We start from the raw sequence: 23,741 nt of genomic DNA on the forward strand, positions 1-23,741 counted from the left end.
GGACCTCCAAGCCCATCCAGTCGCACCTCCCGCTGGATCAGGGGCTCCGAGCCCCTTCAAACGGGGCCTTGACGCCCTCCAGGGCCGGGGCAGCCGCCGCCGCTCTGGGAACCGGGGCTGGTTTCAGCACAGCCGGGTGCCCCCCGTGCCCTGAGCCCGGGCCCCGCAGCGCCCACCGCCCCGCAGCGCCCACCGCCCCGAGGGCTTCCAGCCCCGCGGCTCTGTGGACACGCAGCCAGCGAGTCTCCGCGAGGCACCGCGCCCTCCCGGACGTGACACGAGGCCTTGAGCTGTGTGCAACCTGCAGGTCATGGGCCACAACATTTGCTCTTGAGATAACTCAGGTCCAAGGCGTTTCCTTAAATTTTGGAAAATATGGTTGTTATTGGGGCAGTTAAAGAAAACTCAGCACGCGTACAGCTCGAGCTTGTCCCGTGGAACACAAAGATCCCGGCTCGGCCAGCACGGTCCCGCCAAGCGCATCGGGCTGAGGCAGCGGTACGACTTAAAATGAGTAAAACAAAGGCAGGTGGGGAGAGAGAAAAGAAGCCATAAATAGGAGAAAAAAAGCAAGAGAGGGAAGGCAAGGCTGGGGCTCCGGGCAGCGTGTGCTCAGGAGAGGAGAGCTCAACCAAAGGGAATCGCAGCTCCAGAAAGTGCTCCTTGACCCACAGGAGCGGGACGAGCTCCGGTGAGGATTCTGGTCCTGCTTTCCCTTTCCACCTCTCTGCTCTGGCAGAGAGTTTAGTGCTCGGACTACAGCAGCAGGGTTTGATCGCTGTGGAAACCTCCCTTACAAAGAGAAGGGAACAGAGGCCACGTCCATCCCGAGAAACCAACGGAATATCTCAAAGATTTCAACCCCACCCCGTATTTTGAGTAAAAACCCCCCAACAACCCTCCCCCCACGATGAATCAAAAGTGTCTTTTTAAGTCTAAGAGACTTTGAGCGAGTGTTCTGCGAGGAGCTGTGAGGACCCTGCGCGCGGCGGCCCACGGTCACACACAGCTGAGTCACTGCCGTGCTCCTTGCACGCCGGGTCTGCTTCCACCATAGTGTTCGCCTCGCCATTGTACCCCTCCAGTCCGTTCTCACTTGTCTCCCTTTGCTCCTTCTGTCTCTCCTCCTCCTCTTCCTCCTCGTCCTCGTCCTCCTCCTCATCCTTTACTTTGTGAACGATGAAGAGGTGTCTGTTGAGGGAGATGCTGGAGGTGTAGCAGAGCCCGCAGAAGAGGCACTGGAAAGTGGAGCTGTCTGCCTTGTGCCGGGGAATGTGTTCCTGGAACTCGGCACTGACATCCGTCGCAAATCCGCACTTGGCGCATTTCCAGGGCGCTCGCAGTTTTTTGGCTGGCGGCGCGGCTGCTCCCGCTGCCATCTCTGCCCGCCCCGGCTCCTCCACTGCCGTCCTCTTTGGAGATTTTGCCTTAAAAAAAGATTTACAAGTTACTTTTTCGTACTCCAACACAAACTCTGGAAAGCCAAGCCGAGGGATTCCTGCCACGCTGCCTTTCTTACCAGCACCCAAACACCTCGCCTCGCAGGATCCCCACTGCTGGCTGGGCAGGAACGGGCTGGGGAAAGGGAACGTCAACTCGGTGTGGGAAGGAGCTCACGGAGCAGGGACAGCCAAGGGACATCAGGATGCTCAGATTTAACTCCAAACATCTTCCTCTCCACTCAGGCTCCTTCTTCCTGGTATCTCTTCTTATCCCATCCCCTCTGTCTTTAACACCACAGCGTGCTTCTCCTTCCATGAGGATGGCTCACTTCCCTACGTCCCTTCCTGTGATTTTAGCTCCTTAGCCAGCAGCACTTTGTTTAGGAAACAGCTTCCAGGTTGTTTGTGGACCCAGCTGGAGCCAGGCACCTTAGTATATCAGCTCTGCTTCCGAGAAGCAGCCACCAGCTCGTGGAAGGGAAGTCATCTCAGGTCTCCTCAGAGCATAAGGACAGAGGGGAGTTAGCTGCAAACCCTCAGTGCTAAGGGACAGACGGATAAGTCACAGAGTCACAGAAAGGTTTGGGCTGAAGGGACCTCCAAGCCCATCCAGTCCCACCCCTGCCATGGGCAGGGACACCTCCCACTGTATCAGGGGCTCCAAGCTCCATCCAACCTGGCCTTGAACCCCTCCAGGGATGGGGCAGCCAGGGCCTCCCCACCCTCATCTGGAAGAATCACAGCAATATGGAAAACCTCCGTCTATTTTTAAAGCGAACGAGGCACTGCAGCCCAAGCGGGCATCCCTCCACTCTGAACCCACCCGGAATAAAATCACTGCAACAGCTGCATTCCTGGAAAACAAATGACACTGGTGCTGCTGCTTAGCTGCACCTCCCACTCTGCTGCTCCTGACTGCGTGAGAGCAGGATGGGGCCAAGAGGAGGGGAAGGGAATCTGCCGTATAGACCAGAGGGCTCCACTGCGGCTTGACACAGCGCCCCGAGTAAGGAGCCGCTTGCCAGGGATGTTTATTTGCCAATGAAAATGGATCATTTACTTCAGCTGGGTCTTGCTCGGGAGCTCTCGCTTTGGCCATCTGGGATAAGTCTGGGTTTTTGATGCCGTGCATGAGGCTGATGTGATTCTCCAGCATGAACAGCTGTGGAAACGTCTGGTTTCCATCAGTGCAGTACCTGCAGGATGGAAATAGGAGAAAATGGATTAGAAGAAATGCCTGGCTGCTCCCACAACCCCTGGGTTCCAGAACCTTCCCAGCTCCATTCCCTTCTCCGGACACGCTCCAGCCACTCAATGTCCTTCTTGGCGTGAGGGGCCCAGAACTTCAGTTCGAGGTGTGGCCTCATTGACTTCTAGCCCAGAGGAGGAAGGAGCAGCCCCGATCTATCACAGACCCAAACGAACCGTGGTTGGAAGCAGGTTTGAGAAGCGGTGCCCAGTACGTACCAGCAGGTGTAAACCTTCTTTGCTGTGTCGTGGTTGTTGCGGATGTGTCTGCGCAGGCTGTTGGAGGCGTTGAAGGAGCGCTCGCACTGCCGGCAGGGGAATCTCTTCATAGGCTGCAGGAGAACAGAAACAGCTTTCAACAACAGGCACCAACCGGATTTCAACACCTCCGGGGATGGGGCAGCCACCACTGCTCTGGACAACCTGGGACAAGGCCTCCCCACCCTCATCTGGAAGAATTTCTTCCTAATGTCTCATCTAAATCTTCCCCTTCCAATTTAAAGCCATTCCCCCTTGTCCTATCACTCCAGGCCCTTGCAAAAACCCCCTCCCCAACTTTCCTGGAGCCCCTTCCAGCACTGGAAGCTGCTCTAAGGTCTCCCTGGAGCCTTCTGTTCTCCAGGCAGAATAACCCCAACTCTCCCAGCCCATCCTTGTACGGGAGGTGCTCCAGCCCTCGCATCATCCTTACTGTTTCATCTAAGTCCTTACCCTTCCATGATTTCTCTTCATGTGGGACACATAGGTTTCCCGATCAGGCATCCACTGTGAACATTCCTTGCAAGTCCAACCAGTTCTTCTCAGTCTGGACTTGGATTCAGGATTGTGTCCCTCCACTCTCATCTCTTTCCTCCTCAAAGGCGAGTGGGAAGTCCCGTTGGCTACCGACAGGTCCTTTGTCAGGGAATGAACTTGGTTCCTTGATGCCTTCTCAGACTTCGGTCGAAAGTTTAAGAGCTCCTCGGGATTTTGGGGGACTCCATGAACACCCTAGAGAACAAGAATAATAGAAGCATGCATGACATGTACGTGTCATTCATATTCTGCACCTTTATTTACCCCCAACACAATACAGCGACGTCTTGTTCCCTTGTCTCCTCCGGTTTCCCCTCAAAGCCACCTGTAGTGCTTTTCCCAGGAAACATGAAGCTCCTGTTTATATTTCCTGCACGACAGCAGCAGCTCCTTGGGATGTGCTCTGAGGAGTCCAGTTAACCAGGGGAGATGTAATGGAAGAGAAATGTTAATTGTCCTTATTTCAAGAGCCTGAGCTCTAACAACACAGCTTTGATGGGAGATGAATGAACATTTGCTGCTAACCTGGAGGATCTGAAGCTGCTTGAGGGATGAGAAGAGACAACGTCTCCACTTCTCCATCCCTGTGTTCTTCAATCTCATGCCCTCTATTGCTATCAATGCATTCACAGCTCAAAACTTTGGTCCTGCCAATGAAAAGCGAGCACAAAGCCAGGAGCCGGCTGTACAAGGAGGACACCTCCATGCTCTCTGGTCATGCCAAGTGCCCCAAGAGGTTGTTTTAACAAAGAAAATTGAACAGAAGGGAACGACTCCAGAAACAAGGAGCTGTGGGAAAGCAGAGCGAGTCAAAGAGCAACATTCCAGGGAAACCTCAGGGAACTCCCTGAGGAGCAACAGCAGTACTTCCACACAAAGGTATAATTGAGAGGTTTAATTATGCACAGTAATTAAGAGTGGGTAAAGAGTCTGCACGTGCAGGCCCCAGGCTTAGGAATTTTTCCTGTGGGTTTGGCACCAAGGAAGTTTCAAAGTGCGAGGTCCCAGGGGAGCAGCCGGGGCTGCACCTGATCCAGCTGAGGGTCCCAGGCCTCTCCCGCCATGGCCAGGCAGTGACAGCTACTCAGCCTTCCCAGCTACCATGGGTGACACAAACCGGTCCCCTTCCTCCCCACCTGCAACCTCAGGAGGGTCTCCTGAGCCAAGAGCACATCAGTACCCATCACTCCATCTCTCCTGGAATTGCACCGCTGGGAAAAGGAGCATGGAAAAATGAACAGACTTCTCTGCAGAATCAACAACAGGAACTAGAGCTTCCACCTCCCACTTGTACACGTCAGTAACGAAAAGCCAGGAATGATGGCACAGCTGCCCCATCCCTGGAGGTGTTCAAGGCCAGGCTGGATGGGGCTTGGACCAACCTGATCCAGTGGGAGGTGTCCCTGTCCATGGCAGGGGTGGGACTGGGCGAGCTTCAAGGTCCCTTCCTACCCAGAGTATTCCGTGGTTCTGTGAGAAGACACATGGGGTCTTTGTTTTGCATCACACACCAGAGAGCACCTCTGCAAACTCCGTATCGGATAAAGGAGCAGGATCTGATCAAAGAGGAATCGGTTCGGGCAGTTACCACCCTGCCACAGCCAGAAAGCCTCCGAGATGACCACCCCAAGGACTGAACGACAGCCAAACACCACCTTGACACCGAAAGACCCGAGTTTTGTTGCAGAGATGTCAGAGTTCTGGCGCCCAAACACTGCTGCAGGTAGAACCCTGGGTTAGGACTTACAACAAGTTTTGCTGAATGTGGGCTTGGACACCTCTTTAAAGGTCCCAGCCTTCATGTCTCCTGTTTTCTGAGCAATAATAAAAGATGATTTGTGATCATCAGCTTTACAGGAGGGCTTCAAATCTGAATTCATCACTGCAGGCAAAGTGTTGCCAGATTTGCAAGTGAAGGGCACTGGGGAAAGTGTGTTTGAACAGGTTTTGCTTTCAGGCAGAATTGTTTTTGAAGTGCCAGCATGAAAAAAGGGAGCCACTGATTAAAAAAATTATGTCACTTTATTTCTAATCAAAGGGAAAGGAGACACTTCAAATTCCTTCTGCAGAGCCACCAAGAAATCATGGAATCACAGGATCGTTTGGATCGGAAGGGACCTCAAAGCCCATTCAGTTCCACCCCTGCCATGGGCAAGGACACCTCCCGTTGGATCAGAGGCTCCAAGCCCCATCCAGCCTGGCCTTGAACCCCTCCAGGGATGGGGCAGCCACCCCTGCTCTGGGCAGCCTGGGCCAGGGCCTCCCCACCCTCAGCGTAAAGAATTTCTTCTAACATCTCATCTAAATCTTCCCACTTCCAATTTAAAGCCTTTCCCCCTTGTCCTATCACTCCAGGCCCTTGTAAAAAGCCTCTCTCCAGCTTTCCTGCAGCCGCTTTCTGTACTGGAAGCTGCTCTAAGGTCTCCCTTCTCTTTTCCAGGCTGAACAGCCCCATCTCTCCCAGCCTGTCCTCGTACAGGAGGTTCTCCAGCCCTCACATCATCTCCGTGGCCTCCTCTGGCCTCGCTCCCACAGCTCCATGTCCTCCCTGTGCTGAGGACTCCAGAGCTGGACGCTGGCTCCAGGTGGGTCTCTCAGAGCAGAGCAGAGGGGCAGAATCCCCTCCCTCCCTGCTGGTCCCACAGCTCTGGGTGCAGCCCAGGACACAGGCGGTTTCTGGGCTGTGAGCACACATTGCAGCTCCTGAGGAGCTTCTCCTCTCCCAGCACCCCAAGTCCTTCTCTTTAAGGCTGTTCTCAATCCACTCTCCACCCAGCCTGGGTTTGTGCGTGGGATTGCACTGAGCCGCGTTCAGGACCTTTCTCTGACCTTGTTAGCTCCATGATGCTCACACAGTCCCACCTCCCCAGCCTGGCCACGCGCCTCTGGATGGCATCCAAACTTAAAAATCAAAAGAGTCAACAATCACTGCTCAAGCACCTGTCACTTCTTCACCCAATTGCCTCACAGAGTTGATGTGACATCAAAACCCAGGACCCCATACTAGTCGGGGTGGGAAGGTACCTACTTTTACATGCTGCATCAGCTGCTGTTTCTGCATGTAGACCAGTTGGCATTGCGGGCACTTGAACACTCCCACCAACAGCTTGTTGGTGTTCTGCTGGAAGTGCTCCTGGAGCAGCTTCTTCCTGTTAAAGACTGTCTCACAGGAGCATTTGTAGATCACCCTGCAACAATTACAGAAAGTCAATTTGGTCTCTCTTTGTTAGTCAATTTAAGAAGACAGTGGCAAGAGCCCTTCATGACCAAGGACACTGAGGGGCTGAAGTGTGTCTCAAGAAGGGAACGGAGCTGGGAAGGGTCTGGAGAATAAGGGATCGTGTGAGTGGCTGAGGGCCCAGGGGCTGTTTAGCCTGGAGAAGAGGAGGTGAGGGGAGACCTCATTCCTCTCTGCAGCTCCTGGAAAGGAGGCTGTGATGAGGTGGGTGCTGGGCTCTGCTCCCAGGGAACAAGGGATGGGATGAGAGGAAATGGCCTCAAGTTGTGCCAGGGGAGGGTGCGGTCTCACCAGTGCAAGAAGCACCACTGCTGGATAAAGAGATGACAATTAAGTTCCTCTATGGGTGTTCAGTTCTTCTCTGCCCAAACTCCTCTCCTCCTACCAGAGACTGTGTTTGTACTAAGGAGAGCATTCTTGGGGTAGGAATGGACCTCGCAGGCAGACAAGGTGGCAGCTCTTCCCGTAGGGGACAGAAACCAAAAACAAGACAAAAATGGGAGAGAAAGGGGAAATCCCCGAGTGACCCAGCAAAAGGGAAGAGGAGATAACCCCAAATACTTACTGAGTAGTCTTGTGAGACTCTGCCGGATGCTGGCTGGCCATGTGAGCCACGGTGCTGTCGGCCGACTTGAAGGCCATGGGGCAAAAAGAACACTTGTGGAAGACTTCGCAGTGCTTCTCATGGATGTGCATTTTGAGCATGCCGAGGGTCGTGAAGACAACGCCGCAATGGATGCACCTGGGGACACACAAAGGAAAAGCCAAGTTACAGGCACAGTGCTGCTTCCAGCGGGGCCTCATTCAGGCTCCTCAATGGCAACACACAAGAGTCAAGGAGGAATCAATACAGGGACTCACAGGCTGGGCAGGTTTCACAAGCACATGTTAGTGACAAGCAAACAAGATCCATAAAAGAAGCCTTAGGAGACTAAAATAAAATGAACAAAAATGTCCAGCTAGGAAATCTCTCGTAACCCTGTCTGGTTTGGTGTGGCAGCAGGAGCAAGGCAGGGATCATTCCCTGCACTCGGTGCTGGGGAGGCCACACCTCTACTCCTGGCTCCAGCTCTCACCCCAAGAAGGACAATGAGGGCCTGGAGCATGTCCGGAGAAGGGAACGGAGCTGGGAAGGGGCTGGAGAACAAGGGTGTGTGAGCAGCTGAGGGCCTTGGGGCTGTTTAGCTTGGAGAAGAGGAGGTGAGGTGAGACCTCATTGCTCTCTGCAGCTCCCAGAAAGGAGGGTGGAGGGAGGCGGGTGCTGGGCTCTTCTAAGGAAAAAGGGATGGGACCAGAGGAAACAGCTTCATGCTGCGCCAGGGCAGGGTGAGATTGGATAGTGAGAAACATTTCTTTCCTGACAGAATGGCGAAGCCCTGGCCGAGGCTGCCCAGGGCAGGGGTAGAGTCCCCGTCCCTGCAGGGGTTCACAATAAAGGAATCAGTTTGGTCAGAGGAGGGACAACGCAGGCACATACAGCCCCACGTGAGAACCTCAGAAGCTTTGAGGGGAGGCATCTGGAGAGGTGCAGCAGCTCACAAGAAAATAATCGATGCCCTTCTTGTGAAGGCGCACACCCCACCATCTATTAGAGCTGACAGAAATCTAAGTTCCACCCTTAAAGAGAGGGAAAGGATTGAGATCTACAATCTTTTAGCTGGAAATACCAATCCTGAGATGCCCGCACACAACAGGAAGTCAGCACAACTTCCAGCTTCAAGCTGCATCCAAACCATTCCTGCTCTCTGAAACCACCTAAATCCACTTGGTGATTCCCCAGTCCCAACGTGTTTTTGTCAGGCACTAGGCCTGGGCTTCCATTTCTGCTGCAGGGACGCCACACTTACAAAGATCTATCTTTAAGTTTCCCATTCCCTCCCGTGGCCTTGGCACGGCCCCTCTGGCCCCACACAAACCTGAATCCGACTTTGCGGGAGTAGTGCAGGCAGTTCTCCTTGACGTGGGTCTGGAAGTAGGCGGAGCGGCACACGGCTCCGCATTCTGGGCAGCAGTAGGGAGACTTATGAGCATGGATCCTCTGGTGGGCGCAGAAGCTGCACTGGTTGGGCAGCATCATCTGGCACACCTGACACGTCTGGGGAAAAAGCGGGGACATCGGTCATTCTCCATTTCCTCTTTCCCCCCTCATTCACCCTAAGAAACCTCCAGGTGTAGAGGAACCCGCAGCACGCTCCCCCAGTATCAGCATTAACACAAAGCTCTTTAGCTTGGCCCCCTTATCCCCTCTTCCCACGACAACTTCCACGATCAGCCATTCCCAAGGACAGCGTCCATCCCTAAACCACACCCACTGTGCTTTATTCCCTCTTTTTCCCCCTCAAAAAGCAAAACAACATCTCTCACCTCTTGGCTCTGAAGGTTCTTCTCGGTCACTGCTTTCATTGCAGCACTGAGGCACTCGAGAAGAAAAGCACTTTTCTCAACAAGCACCAAAATCACCCAAAAAAGCAGGAAAACTCCATTATTTCTGGACTTGAGGCCCTCACTGCTGAACAGATGCAGTCCAGCCACGCAGCAGCCTTTCCTGCCAACCCTGCAGTCGGTCTCTTCCAAAATTTCCTTGGTCCAGATGAAATCTGAGTTTTCCAAGACCACAAACCATGTGTGATGCCCTTAGAGAAACTCCTGACAACTGGAAACGATGCAAAAACTTTTCCTCTCCCTTTTTTCAGAGAACCTTGGAATGGGTTGGGTTAGAAGGGACCTCAAAGCTCATCCAGTTCCCATGGGCAGGGACACCCCTGAGTCATGGAACTTGAACGGGAAACAAGAAATAGAAACCTACCCACAGCCCCAAGACTCCCAGAACCAGCATGTGGGAAAAAAATGGGATATTCACTGCTGTACAGACCTCAAATGCATCAAAATCACCTGAAATGGAATGGGATCCATGTGTGGGGAAGTGCAGGCTACGGCATCATCACCTTTGCTTCAGGAAAGGCTCAGCAGGGACCAAAACTACACTGACATAGGGCAGCAAAGTCGTGAAGTAAGCTCAAAGAGGCACACAAACCCCTGCTTATCTGTGGCCAGAGCAGTGGTGGCTGCCCCATCCCTGGAGGAGTTCAAAGCCAGGATGGATGGGGCTTGGAGCCCCTGATCCAGTGTAAGGTGTCCCTGCCCATGGCAGGGGTGGGACTGGATGGGCTGTGAGGTCCCTTCCAACCCAAACTACTCCACGGTTCTAAGATTCCTCAGGCTGTGCAACAGCAGGAAGCCAGCCAGGGACGGGGGACACACAACATGGGAATAAGAAGCAGAACTTGGTGAGGATGAAGCTTAGATGAATGTATTGCATCTGCCGAAGCTGGGGAAGAAGCTGGAAGGATTCCCAATGCTGATACCATGAAACGCAAACAACAGCTCTGGCCTCCAAGTGTGGATAGTCTCATGGAAGAGACAAGAAGTCACACAGCAACAGCCCAAACGAAGACCAACGAGTCACCAGGAAAAGGAACACCGTGATCTTTAACCAGCACCGCTTTGTGATCAGGAAAAGTCAACCCAGCTTGTCCCTTCTTGATTCATGAACCCACCCGACATCTCCAGAAGAGTTAGTGACCGCAGGGAGAAGATCTGGAGGGTAGGGGTTGTGGGAGTGGTTGAAGGCCTTGGGGCTGTTTAGCCTGGAGAGGAGACCTCATCGCTCTCTGCAGCTCCTGGAAAGGAGGGTGGAGCGAGGTGGGTGCTGGGCTCTGCTCCCAGGGAACAAGGGATGGGATGAGAGGAAACAGCCTCAGGTTGTGCCAAGGGAGGGTGAGACTGGATAGTAGGAAACATTCCTTCCCTGGCAGTGGTGAAGCCTGGCCGAGGCTGCCCAGGGCAGGGCTGGAGTCCCTGTCCCTGCAGGGGTTCACAAAGCGTGTGGCCGTGGCATTTGGGGACAGGGCTCGGTCAGCACGGGGGTCTGGGCTGGCGGTTGGACTGGGTGAGTCAAGAGGGCTTTTCCAACCTCAATGATTCCATGATGTTAAGCTCTGATCTGCAACAGGCTGCTCAGCTCACATTTCCAAAAGGGCTTTGCCGCACCCTTCCCTAACAGATTTGGGGGATACTGAGCTGCTATGGCATAAGAAAGGTTTTTGCACGGGCAGGTAAGCAGAAGAAAGGAATAAAGATTAAGTTCCTTTCTGCAGGAAGTTCTAGAAAGTTCTGCTGGGATTTGGGCTCTTCAAAACAGTCTGAAAGTATCAAGAAAAAGGAAACGAATCTTCTGCAACTCCTGTGCTCTGAGTGAGGAATGGGAACTTGGTTCCAGATGTGACATTTTTATCTCTCTCTGATTTTTCCATGACTCTTCAAAGCCGCCTGGCAGCAGCTCGAGACATTCATTAGTCAGAGGTTTCTGAAGGACATTACCAGGATGGGATTTGGAGTTGTGTAACGTCTGTGTTGTTCATGTTCTCCATAAGCCTCGCTTTAATGAAGATTTCTTTATTCCAAGTTTTCTTTCATGCCACTTCGCCCGCCACATTGCATCGGGGCTTTTCTTCCCGAAGTCACATTCACACACGCTCAGAGGCTCACACATTTCGAATGCTTGATTTGATTCCCATTTCTCCTCATTAGCTTCTCCAGGAGAGAAAATATAACAAATACCGACTGAAGCAGAGCAAAGTAACATCCCGCTCTGGCCCAGTCCGCTACGGAACCCAGTGCCTCGACCGATGAGCAGTTTGTGATCAGGAAACGTACGGATAATGCAGGGCTATTTGTTCCTGTGAGGGTGGGGAGGCCCTGGCCCAGGTTGCCCAGAGCAGGGGTGGCTGCCCCATCCCTGGAGGGGTTCAAGGCCAGGTTGGATGGGGCTTGGAGCCCCTGATCCACTGGGAGGTGTCCCTGCCCATGGCAGGGGGTGGGACTGGATGGGTTTGGAGGTCTCTTCTAACCCATCCCAACCCATTCCATGACTGTGTGATTAACACAGCATCACAGATGTTCACGGTGTCTTCCCAGAATGAGCACAGCTGGTTCACATCTCCCTACCTCAGGAGCTCATTGTCCATACCCCAACAGCCTCACCTGTGGCCTCCTCACTCCATATTTAATATCCAACTCGCTTATGCTCATTCATGCACCAGATACCCAAAGCCTCCAGCTTGCCGTGCCTTGTTCCCAACTGGAGCTCTGCCGTGTGCTCCCAAGGGAGACACAGGATGCCAGGGCAATCCACACCTTCTCCCTCAGACTGCTTGGAGAAGCAGAGCATGGTACCCACCTACTGCAGGGACCCCTATGAGACCACCAGTTCTACCTGCCTTTGACCTCCCAGCCCAGCGACACCAAACCCGCTGCTGCTGTGGAGAGGCAGAGGGACAGTTTCCATCAGCTCTGCTGAATCCTAAGGGACACAATTACTGCCATATAGGCACAAGCTCCTGCTTCCTTTAGAAATGGAACAGCTTTGCCAAAACAGCAGGAAGGCCCACCAAGCAGCTTGGAGGACAGCAGATCCAGTGGGAAAGGCCTCTCTGAGCAATGTATGCATCCTGCTGAGTGCGAGCACAGGAAGATTTGACAGGGAGATGGTTTTACGAGCTCAAACATCACCTCTCTTCCCAGTTTAACAAGGAATGGAGCAGGCTCTGGAGCAGGCAGGGACCATGACTGGAGGTCATCTCCCACAGCACCTCCTCTTGTCTTGGCACAGAGTCCATGTTTGTGGAGCTTGTGAAGGAAACACGCTGGGAACCTGACAGCTCCACTGGATGTGGAAAACTTTCTCCTTATCTAAAAGGAAAAGGAGAAGCGATTCCTCCTCCTGTTCAACTCCAGGTTGGTTTCTCCTTGAACAGGACTGACCAGAACATGTTGCACCAGAGCATGGCACGATGCCGCTAATGAGGCTCCTGAGCCCTCCTATGGCAACACAGCATCAGCTTGTCCCTCTGACACCCAAAACCAGCTGTCCATCCCAGAAGCCGCAGCGCTCCACAGCCACTCCTGTCCCAATTGCCTCACCACACAAACTGTTAAGCGTCACCCAGTATTCACATGGAAGATCTGAGCACAAGCTCTAGGAAGGGTAGGATCAAATTGCATTGAGTCTCCTCTAGCCATGCCTAGAGCACAAAACCCTGTTTCAGGTCCTGATCTGCTCTCCCTCTCTACCACACCCAAGTGATCCTTGATCTCCAACACCTTCCTTTGATGCTCAAGCGCCTCCATAGCCTCCTTCTGCTGGCAAAGGGTAAGAAGAAGGCAAGCAGGCAACACCCAACGTCTTTGCATGTGCACGCGCCTGGGCTCAGGCGTACCTCGAATCCTCCCCACCAGCACTTCCTTAGGCAAAGCCACTCATTTGCCGCTGTGATGCCTGGTTTTTTTTTCCACCCTTGAGGCCAATCTCTTTAAACCTGGAGTGATTTGACTAATGACATTAAACCGATGACTTACCAGCCTCTCATTATCCTCTGAGGTTCGCTGGTAATGAGCCGCTAAAGCAACGTAATCCTGTGCCTGCTTGTTACACTCCAAACACTTCAGTCCATGACGGATCAGCCTCAAAGGGTCCATGTAGAGCGGCATTGCTGGCTGAGCATGAGCCGAAACCCCCACCCCGCCTCCCGCAGCGGCACCGGGCTTACACGAGGGCGAGTGCAAAGTCTGTGGAGCCAGAGAGCCAGAAGAGCTTGTGGGAGAAGGCGAAAACATTTGGTCAACAGAGATGGGTTTCATGAGGAGCTGGGAGCACTGCATGACCAACCCTTTGCTTTTGTGGTCTCGCGCATGCTTGAGCAAGCTGCACTTGTTGAAGAAGAGGAGCGTGGTGGAGCACTGCGTGCACATCACCTCGATGTGGACGCTCCGCCGGCTGTAGTGTTGCATCAGGCTCTTCTCTAAGGCAAACGAGTCCCCACATTCCAGGCAGGAATACCCGGAGGCAGGTAAGTTAATACTGGTGTCCGGCGGAGGGCTGAGGTTGGGAGTATAGACGGGCACAGGATTGGCGCTGTGCAGCGCTTTGTTAAAGGCCTCCACGACCACAGGAGCAGCTTTCTTCACCTGGTGGACCAGCGGCACAGACATCTGTGTCACCTGGTTTCGCCTCTGCGCCGAGGACTTTGCCGTCACGGAAGCAGCGACACTGTGCGGGACCAAGTTGAGGTTGGCCAAGTGCACGGCCTTGGGCAGGAGGCTGGAGGCGGCCCCGGACGGCGGCGTGGCTGCTCCCTGCTGCTGCCTCTTCACGCCCACCTTGATGGCGCCGCCGCCGCACGTCGGCAACGGGGACAAGGACACGGTGCACATGGTGGTCGCGGCAAGGTCCATTTTCATTCTGTCTGTGTAAGGACTCGCTGCGTTTGACAGCTGGATGGCCACAGCAGCCCCGGGTTTAGCTGGATTCCTGCCAGCCTCGCTTTCCATCATCGTGCCGGTGTCGGGGGATGGGAAGGATTTGCTAAACTCTTCCGCAGATGAGGTTTCCGCAAGCGACTCCTCCGAAAACTTACCCAAATCGTCACTTTCTGGCAAAATCCTTGTTACAGTTCTTTTAATTTCACCAGACGACGTCTTGATAGTCTTTATCCTGACTTTGGGAATAGCGGGGGGAGAGCCGGCTGTCATGGAAGGAGAGCCTTTCCCGCTGCTGTCGCTGCACACGCTCCGAGGACTCTCGGGTTGCTTCCCAGCCTTCCTCACCGCCTCCAAGGGGCTTCGGGGACTCTTTGGCGACTTAGGCATTTTTGGACTTCCCTTCGTCCCGTCTTTAAAAGGGCCGGGTTCCTTGGGAAGGGTTGGCTGATCGCCTTTTGGAATACATGCAACCTTTTTGGCCTGAAGAGCTACCAATGCCGCCACGCAGGACGACAGCTTCGAATGAGTCGGCTTCAACCGCTGACGAGGCGGCACCGATGAGGACATGCTCAGCTCGGGCACGGACCCCTTGCTTTCTGCTAAATTATTGTGCGGGAGGTCTCCAAACACCAAGCCTTCTCCCAGAAAGCTGTTGGTGTCTACCAAGTCCTTGTTTGACTCTGCAAACCTCTCTGTTGCACGGTCCTGTTCTCTCCTGCTTGCTTCCAGCCTGCTCTCAGGCTGGCAGTGGGTTTCCAGCTTTTGTTCCTTTTTACAGTATTGGTCAAACATGCTCAGTTCTGGTTCTGGTCCCTTCCGGAGATGATCCAATACCGAAGCTCCTGTTGGGATGTACATGGAAGGCGGTGGGAAATAGGGAGTTTGGGCATGTTTGGGTTTATCCCCAATGCTGTTCTCCTTGAACGCATCCTCGGGCTCGGGGCTGGAAATGGGGCTAAACTGGCTAAACGTGGGCAGAGGCTCTGGCTTGGATTGCTCTGGTTTATCCGAGTAACCCCGGGAGCTGTCGCCATTAATAAAGCTTGACTCAAACTTGCCGTAATTATGCACTAAAGCGTGAGCCTCCAGCGGCAAATCGGGCCCACGGAACCCATTGTGCAGCAGGCCAGTGCCGAGGTGATTCCCTTCCTTTTCCGCTTCGAAGGACTCCTGGCGGCTCGTGTTCTTCACTATCACGCTCACAACAGGGGTGTCAGAGGACGGCAGCGAGTGAGACAAGGACACGTTCTCATCGATGCAGATCCCTGATGACTTCAGGTGATTCTCGTTCTCCTCCCCCGCTGATGGGATGGTCTCCTTGGCATCGAGGCTTGTTGGATCGGGGATGTCAAAAGCAGCCAAGAGATCATCAAAGTCCGGGGTTTTCATGTCCCCCATGATGAAAACTGCAACTGGAAGACAAAAGCAACACTGGGTCAGGAACAATTCCCCAGGGATGAACTTCTAAGACTCACTTGCATAAACATCTTGCCTGACGAACCCCACAGCTGCCCAAAATCCTAACATGGCAGGGTACAAAGGCCAGAAACATCTGCTCCTGACACACCCGCTGCCATCCGAGCTATTCCAAGATTGCCTGTTCCTCCACAAAGACATCAGCCCAGCATTTTCCACACAACCATGCTGTTTCGCAGGGCATTGACAGGAAGGAGCCTCTCCTGCTCCAGCTGAGCCTGGAGGATCAGCAAAAGCTCAGCTCCCATTGTGCTCGGACCGGGAGGGGCCAGTGACAAGTGACAGGACCCACTTGCTCCTGTCCTGCAACGTACTATCATGGAATCATTACGGATGGAAAAGCCCTCTCAGCTCACCCAGTCCAACCGCCAGCCCAGCACCCCCATGCCAAATGAACTCTGTCCCCAAGTGCCACGGCCACTCGCTTTGTGAACCCCTGCAGGGACAGGGACTCCACCCCTGCCCTAGGCAGCCTCGGCCAGGGCTTCATCACTCATTCCATAAAGGAATTTTCCCACTATCCAATCTCACCCTCCCATGGCACAGCCTGAGGCCATTTCGTCTCTGGGTTGTGGGCAGAGCTGCTCCAGGTGCTTCAAGCAACGCGGCAGGAGACAGCATCCCCTTCTCCCCAGACCTCAAGGACAGAGCTGGCTCAAACCTGGCGTTTTAAATGACACCAAGCTCACGCTGGGGGCATCTTCCCAACTTGTCAGATGTGTCGCTATTCCAAAACTTGCCGTTGTCACGAGCCTCAACAGAAAAGATTTGGAAGCAGATGATTACAGCATTTCTTTTTCGGTTGGTGGTTTTTTTCTAGAGCGCATGGGCAGCACTCACTGCCTACTCCTCACCAGATTGTCACGTCTGAAGAATTCATCCCTCCTTCAAGGAAAAAAGGCAGGAGGAAACAAGCAGCCCAAGATAAAAAGGATGGAAGAGAGTTATCTTCCTGCCTGAAGCAATTTAAGGAAGAGAAATCATCAGCAAAAATGTGAATACAGCAGCTCGGAGCAGTGTAAAACAAACTGGAAACAGGGAAATCCTGAAACAGGTGACAACACGAGGCAAAAGTGCCCAAAGACAGAATAAAGGGCTGTATGCAAATCATTCCCAGCCACCTCCCTCTTTATCAGCTCTCCAGAAGGGAAGCAGGGAGGAAGAGACCCCAACGAGCGCCAAAGGAAGAGGCGGAGCCCCTGTTCCAACCCAGCAAGGAGCATCCATGGCTAAAGTCAAGTCCTGCTATGACCACTTCTCTTGGGCAGCAGCGGTGCCACCAAAGCCAGCGGCCAGCGAGGGAGATGGAGAGGTCGGCAAGAGCCCGGGAGAGCTGGGAGCAGGGAAGCAGGCAGAAAAGACCCTGGAACAAGGTGGAGAGAGAGAAGGAAGCAACACGATACCTTCCAAAACCACCTCCGGTTTAAGGCTGCTTCTATTATTTACAACTGGATTTAAAAGCTGGTCAAGCATCACATCAAAACATAACAAAGCGCAACCCTTCCCACCAGATTGTGGCTCTGGGGAACGACTTCCAGAGCCAGGCCAGAAGGAGTCACTTCAGGAACAAGGGGTCATGCTGGGCTTTCAGCTGAGCCTATGGAGATGCCCGAGGAGCGTCGCAGCGGTTAATCTGCTGCAAGATTTACTTGGCTTGCGAGCATGACTTAGCTCAAACTTGCTCTCATTCCCAAACCAAACCACAAACAGGAACATCCGTAGAGGGCCAGGCAAACATTTACAGCCCCATCCCTCAGGAAGGCAGGGCAGCGGTGTGTGGAGGCCCTGGAAGCCCGGATTATCCACACGCTTCAATCACCAGGATTCAATAAGGACTTCTGGAACAGCACAGTTCGCAGAGTGTGGACCTGAAACGCCCCTTCCTTTGGGTGGGAAAACTTGTGCCAGCTGGGAGAAAGCGAGGCCCCGCTCGGCTCCCAAAACTTCTGGCACCCAAACCCTTCCGCAAGGAAGACACTACATCCAGAATCTGGAACACTCAGGTTTTATATAGAGAAAAAATGAGCTTGCCAACCACTCTTGGCTTTCCCATTCTGCCTTCCAAACACCCACCAACACTTCGGACGTTGCAGTGTTTTAGAAGACAAGATACAATAAACCCGAGGTACCCGGGGTGTTAGAAAAAATGCTTTGCTTGGAAGAAACCTGGCATTTCTGCACACATCTTTGAGTCCTCTAAAAGACCAGTTTATGCTCTTTGCTGTTAGGAGACTTCTACTTTCCCCGCAAAACTGCATCTTAAACTTGTCTGTGAAGCTACAGCTCCTCAAAATAAACCAAAATTGGATTTTCTAGAGAAAAATCCAGTGAATATTCTGTTAATTTTTAAACTATACAGATTTAAAATTCTGACTGCTGCATTCAGTCCTGGAGTCCTCAGCACAGGGAGGAGAAGGAGCTGCCGGAACGAGTCCAGAGGAGGCCACGGAGATGATGTGAGGGCTGGAGCACCTCCCAGACAAGGACAGGCTGGGAGAGTTGGCATTGTTCAGCCTGGAGAAGAGAAGGCTGCAGGGAGACCTTAGAGCAGCTTCCGGTAGGGAAGAAAAGCTGGGGAGGGTCTCTAGATCAGTGAGTGCGGGGACAGGATGAGGGGAATGGTTTTGAGCTGCGAGAGGGGAGATTGAGATGAGATCTTGGGGAGAAATGTTTTCCTGCGAGGGTGGGGAGGCCCTGGCCCAGGTTGCCCAGAGCAGGGGTGGCTGCCCCATCCCTGGAAGGGTTCAAGGCCAGGTTGGATGGGACTTGGAGCCCCTGATCCTGTGGGAGGTGTCCCTGCCCATGGCAGGGGTGGGACTGGATGGGCTTTGGGGCTCCTTCCAATCCAAACTGTTCCATGACTCTGTAACCTCTGCCCTCAGATTACAAACAGAACAAGCCTATCAAAGGAAGACTTCAAAAGTCAAAGCTTCCTGCAAGCCAGCTGGTGAGGGAAGTGGAGAAGGGAGACTTTCACTCTTACTCCATCATTCTCGTGCAAAGAACTTAACTTAGGACCCAAGCTCAGGATTCCATCCTCTCCCTTTGCTTCCCTATGAAAGCACAGAGGCTGAGATTTGCAAAGCAACTAAGGCAGTGAATAAAAGGAGCAAAGAAGGACTTACGAAGTCAAACACATGAATTTCAACGTGAAAACCCAGCCTCACTACAGAATGCTCCTCCAGGAGGCAGGGAACCTAGGAGCCTCCAAGCCATCCAAAAATCCCACTCGAGTTGCTTTAGATTCTATGTCAAACCCCGGGGCCTCCTGCTGCGGCTCAGCTTCCAACAGCTGCAGGGCTGAGGTTCAGTAGGACTGGTGTCCACAAACCTTCTGCTGGCAGCGTGATTCCAGGGGACTTTAGGAGATGGGCAGCAGCTCCTTCACGGCTTCAGAACCAGCGTGTATCATGCTGGTTGAGGAGGAAATTCCGGATTGCCACCTACGAGGAGAGCACAAAAATGGGAGTTACACCATGGTTAGATAAAGGAAAATAGTATTAATGGATATTGGTAAATCTGCACCATGACAGGAAGTTACAAAGGAAAACACCTGCCATGGGATGCAAGAGCAGAAGAGGCCGGCACCTCCAGGGCTGCCTGACAGGGAACACTTTGGGAAGGCAGGGATGTTGGGAGCAGGAAAGAGCAGGGAACGCAGCGGAGGAAGTGGGTGCCAGGGAAGCACGGGAGCACAGCAGTGAGGGAGGTGGGGGCCCAGAAGCGAGGAAAGCAGATCAGGCAAGGGAAGTGTGGGCCAGGGAAAAGTGTGGAGTGGGTACCAGGGAGGCAGAGGCCTGGGAAGTTCAAGAAGGAGGGTCCAGGGAAGCATGGAGAGAGGCGACCAGGGAACCACGGGCAGCGAATACAGCGGGTGAGGGAAGCGAGGGCCCAGGAAGTGAGGTCAGGGAAGCGAGGGAAGCAGGAGCCAGGGGACTGGAGAGGGTGAGGGCAGCGGGGGCCGGGGAAGCACAGGGAGCGGGAGCCAGGGGAGCCAGGGGAGCGGGGTCCCAGCAAACACGGGGAGCACAGCGGGTAACAGAAACGCGGGCCAAGGGAGCGAGGGAAGGGAGGAGAGGGTGAGGGACGCAGGGTCGGGGAAGCACGGGGAGCACAGCGAGTGACAGAAGCAGGGACGCGGGAAGCAATATCAGGGAATCGCGGTGGGTGAGGGAAGGGGAGCCCGGGGATCGAGGGAGGCAGGGAGGGCCCGGGGACGCGGGGCCCAGGGCGGCGCGGGGAGCGCGGCGGGTGACAGGGAAAGGGGCCCGGGAGGGGGGCGCGGCGGGGCCCGGCACTCCGCCCGCCGCCGCAGACAAAGCGGCGCCGGGGGCGGCGGTGCGGGGCCGGGGGGCCCGGGGGGTGCGGGCCGGGGTGCGGGGCCCGGGGCGCGCACTCACCGCGGCGGCTCCGCCGGGGCCCGCGCAGGCCGCACCCGCGCCGCGCGCCCACGGCCGCAACATGGCGGCGGCGGGGGGCGGGGCCAGAGAGGCGGGCGGGGCGGGGCCGGGGAGCGGGCGGGGCCGGGGAGGTGGGCGGGGCCGGCACCGCCTCCCGGCCCGGCCCGGCCCCAGCCTCGCTCCGGAGCCCTCAGCACCCCCGGCTCCCGGGCGTCCCCGGGTTCGAGTCCCGCCGCAGCCCCGGCCCCATCTTGTGCCCCAGTCGCTGTGTCCCCCCAGCTCCCCTCACAGTCACCGCCCCCGCAGCCGTTCCGGTGTCCCCCTCCGTGTCACGGAATCACCGAGGTTGGACAAGCCCCCCAAACTCGTCCAGCCCAGCCCCCCGTGCCCACCACCCCCTGTCCCCAGGTGCCACAGGCCCCGAGAGCCCCTCAGGGACGGGGGCTGCACCCCTGCCCCGGGCAGCCTCGGCCAGGGCTTCCCCGCTCTTCTCACGCAGGAATTCACAGAATCACCAGGTTGGAAGAGACCCCCAGGATCATCGAGTCCAACCATTCCCATCAAACACTAACCCGTGTCCCTCAGCACCTCGTCCACCCGTGCCTTAAACCCCTCCAGGGAAGGGGACTCAACCCCCTCCCTGGGCAGCCTCGGACAGGGCCCAATCACCCTTTCTGTGAAAAATTTCTTCCTGATATCTAGCCTGACCCTCCCCTGGCGGAGCTTGAGGCCATTCCCTCTCGTCCTGTCCCCTGTCCCTTGGGAGAAGAGCCCAGCTCCCTCCTCTCCACAACCTCCTTTCAGGGAGTTGTAGAGAGCAATGAGGTCTCCCCTCAGCCTCCTCTTCTCCAGGCTGAACACCCCCAGCTCTCTCAGCCGCTCCTCTTCTTCTCCAGCCCCTTCCCCAGCTTCGTTGCTCTTCTCTGGACTCGCTCCAGAGCCTCAACATCCTTCTGGTGGTGAGGGGCCCAGAACTGAACACAGGATCCAAGGAGAAGTCTCTCCCACTATCCAATCCCACCCCCAGGCCTCGTGCCCGGGGAAACTGTCCGTTCTGATCAGCCATGGATTTATTTCTGTCCGCGCTGGGTTTACTCAGGATTACCCCGAGCTGGTTGCAAAACTCGTGCGTTACAAAACTGTAATTAATGTTTTAAATCTCCACAAGTTTTATGATTGGCAGGGTGGGAAGAATCTCCAGACACACAGGTTCCTCTCAGATAACAGCGTAGCCTTCGGCATTATCCACACACACAACAATCAGCGTCAGGGTAATTAATCACACGGGTGCCAGCTGGATGCATTTAGAACCATTTCCATTGGCTTTCTGCTCCCCCTGCCCTTCTGTGTGTGCCCCCAGCGCTTCCCAAACTGCAGGTTTTATCCCTTTCTGCTTCTTGACACGTCCTCCACTGAGCCGATGGGTCCCCTCAGCGAAGCCTCCTGTGCGCCTGCCGACCGCGAGCACCGGGAGCCCTGCCCGTCCCTGGCGCTCGCTTGTGCCCACCCAGACCTGGCCTGAAATTCCTGCCTCAAACCAAAGACAAGGAAGCCGTGTATCCCAGTGACCTAGGGAAGAGGAGGAAGGACCCTATTGGGACCAAATCCCAATGCTGAACTGCTCCGTGCCCCGCCAGGCTGGGAGAGTAGGGGTTGTTCAGCCTGGAGAAGAGAAGGCTCCGAGGAGACCTTAGAGCAGCTTCCAGTGCCTGAAGCGGCTTCAGGAAAGCTGGGGAGGGACATTTTACAAAGGTGTGGAGTGACAGGGTGAGGGGGAATAGCTTTAAATTAGAAGGGGGAAGATTTAGGTTAGACATAAGGAGAAAATTCTTCACGATGATACTGGCAGAATCCCCTCCCTCCCTGCTGGTCCCACTGCTCTGGGTGCAGACCAGGTTATAGCTCAGAAATACAGCTGCAGCAGATCTTGCCTTCTTCCTTAATCCTCTGCTTGTGCTACCTGGCAGATGCAGGCGTCTGCCTCCTGCACCTCCTCTGCTCCCACATCTCCACTGCCTCTTCCCTTTTCTTTGCCGATTGCTTTTCCTCTGCCTTGTGCATCTCCTCTCCCTCCTGCGCTCTCTCACTCCTGCATTGCCTTGGGCTCCTGTGTCTCCTTCCATTCCTGCATCACCTGCCCCTCAGGAGGTGGCACGGGCAGAGCTGTCTCAGCCTGGGGCAGCCCACCCCGGTGTCGCGCAGGACGCGGTTTGCTGCCTCTCCCTGGGCCTTCCTGAGCCAAAGCTGGAGGAGAAGGCTGGCATTAAGCAGACGTAATTAGTCCCCGGGAGAGGTCACAGCCTCCAGCAACATCTCGCAGAGCTGCAGCTCCTAAGAAGTTGTTTGAGCTGCAAAATCTGTTTCCTAAAAGTTGCTTTGCCAACACCCTTCCCTCCTTCTTTTCCAGACCTTTGGGGGTTTTTTTAATCCCAGACAGCAAAGGACCTTGGAAAGTCATACACTGATTACTTGTTGTTCAAACCGAGCTTTGTGTGAAAGATGAAGTAAGAAACTCTAAGGGGCTGTGACAAAGCATCCTTTCAGGGAAAAATCCAAACAATTGGAAGATTTGCTGTGGAGAAAATTCCTTTTATGCCTTAAAACCATAAGGGATTGAGAGGATAAGGACTGTCAAAAGCACTGTCAAAAGTCATCTGCAAATGATGTTTCCCGTAGCAGGCCTCCTCTGACCTCGTTAACTGTGGATATCAGAGTGTTTTTATGCTCTTTTTTATCCTGTTTGACGTCCACCAGGCCTCATGCTGTCACTCGGGTTGCGGTTGCTGTGATGTGTCACTGAAAGACGTTTACGTTAGGACAAACAAATGTCTCTGGCCTTCAAGAAACAATTTTCCAAAGGCTGAACTCATCTTGACTCATCCCAGCACAGCAGAGATGTGCCAAGCGCTCCTCTTGCAGCCGACCTGGAGGCAGGAGCGTTTCCTGCAAGGGGAGAGCAGAGAGGAGCCAGGGATGAACCAGCAGCCTGATTGCATGGCAGGTTAAATAAAGTGAAAGGCCTGAGTCAGGCTCGTTAAAGCACCAATGAAGACAAAGACTAAAATTATGATGAAGCGGACAGGGTAAAATTATAACCTACAGCTCTGGGGCAGGAAGGAAACAAGCAATAAAGGAACTGGCCTGTGTGGGAGGCAGCAGGTTTCTTGTCTTCTCCTGGAGCGTGTTGCCATGTCCCATTGCTGGAGGTAATGACTGGCCTCGAGGGGTTTCTGGAGAATGTCCTTTCCGTTCCTGTGCCCCATATGATGGAGTCATAGAATCATTGAGGTTGGAAAAGCCCTCCCAGCTCACCCAGTCCAACCGCCAGCCCAGCCCCTCCGTGCTGACCGAGCCCTGTCCCCAAGTGCCACGGCCACACGCTTTGTGAACCCCTCTGGGACGGGGACTCCAGCCCTGCCCTGGGCAGCCTCGGCCAGGGCTTCACTGCTGCCAGGGAAGGAATGTTTCCCACTGTCCAGTCTCACCCTTTCCTGGTGCAACTGGAGATCATTTCCTATCTTCCTGTCACTTGTCACTTGGGAGCAGAGCCCAGCACCCACCTGGCTCCAGGAGCTGCAGAGAGCGATGAGGTCTCCCCTCATCTCCTCTTCTCCAGGCTAAACAGCCCCAGGATACAGCCTGTCAGGTCCCTCTGCAGTGGGAGGTGTCCCTGCCCATGACAGGGGGTGGAACTGGATGGGCTGTGAGGTCCCTTTCAACCCAGACCATTCCATGGCTGCGTGATTTTAAGAAAGGGAACCAGAGGACGCAGCCCCGGGAGGTGCCTGGCCACGCAGACACACCAGGGTCCCCAGCACTTAC

General features: G+C 54.6%; 1 protein-coding gene across 1 annotated transcript; it reads right to left on the reverse strand.

The window, feature by feature from the left end:
- Positions 1-359: 359 nt before the first annotated feature.
- On the reverse strand, positions 360-20,021 carry ZNF592 (zinc finger protein 592). Its single transcript, XM_069867190.1, is given in 11 exon segments — positions 360-986; positions 988-1,427; positions 2,503-2,638; positions 2,910-3,022; positions 3,402-3,680; positions 6,514-6,673; positions 7,289-7,465; positions 8,640-8,818; positions 13,141-15,455; positions 18,851-18,962; positions 19,920-20,021. Coding segments are annotated over 9 exon segments (3,978 nt in total). The 5' UTR covers positions 15,442-15,455; positions 18,851-18,962; positions 19,920-20,021; the 3' UTR covers positions 360-793.
- Positions 20,022-23,741: the final 3,720 nt, after the last annotated feature.

This window comes from Phaenicophaeus curvirostris, chromosome 12 (assembly GCF_032191515.1).
Source record: "Phaenicophaeus curvirostris isolate KB17595 chromosome 12, BPBGC_Pcur_1.0, whole genome shotgun sequence".
NCBI lineage: Eukaryota > Metazoa > Chordata > Aves > Cuculiformes > Cuculidae > Phaenicophaeus > Phaenicophaeus curvirostris.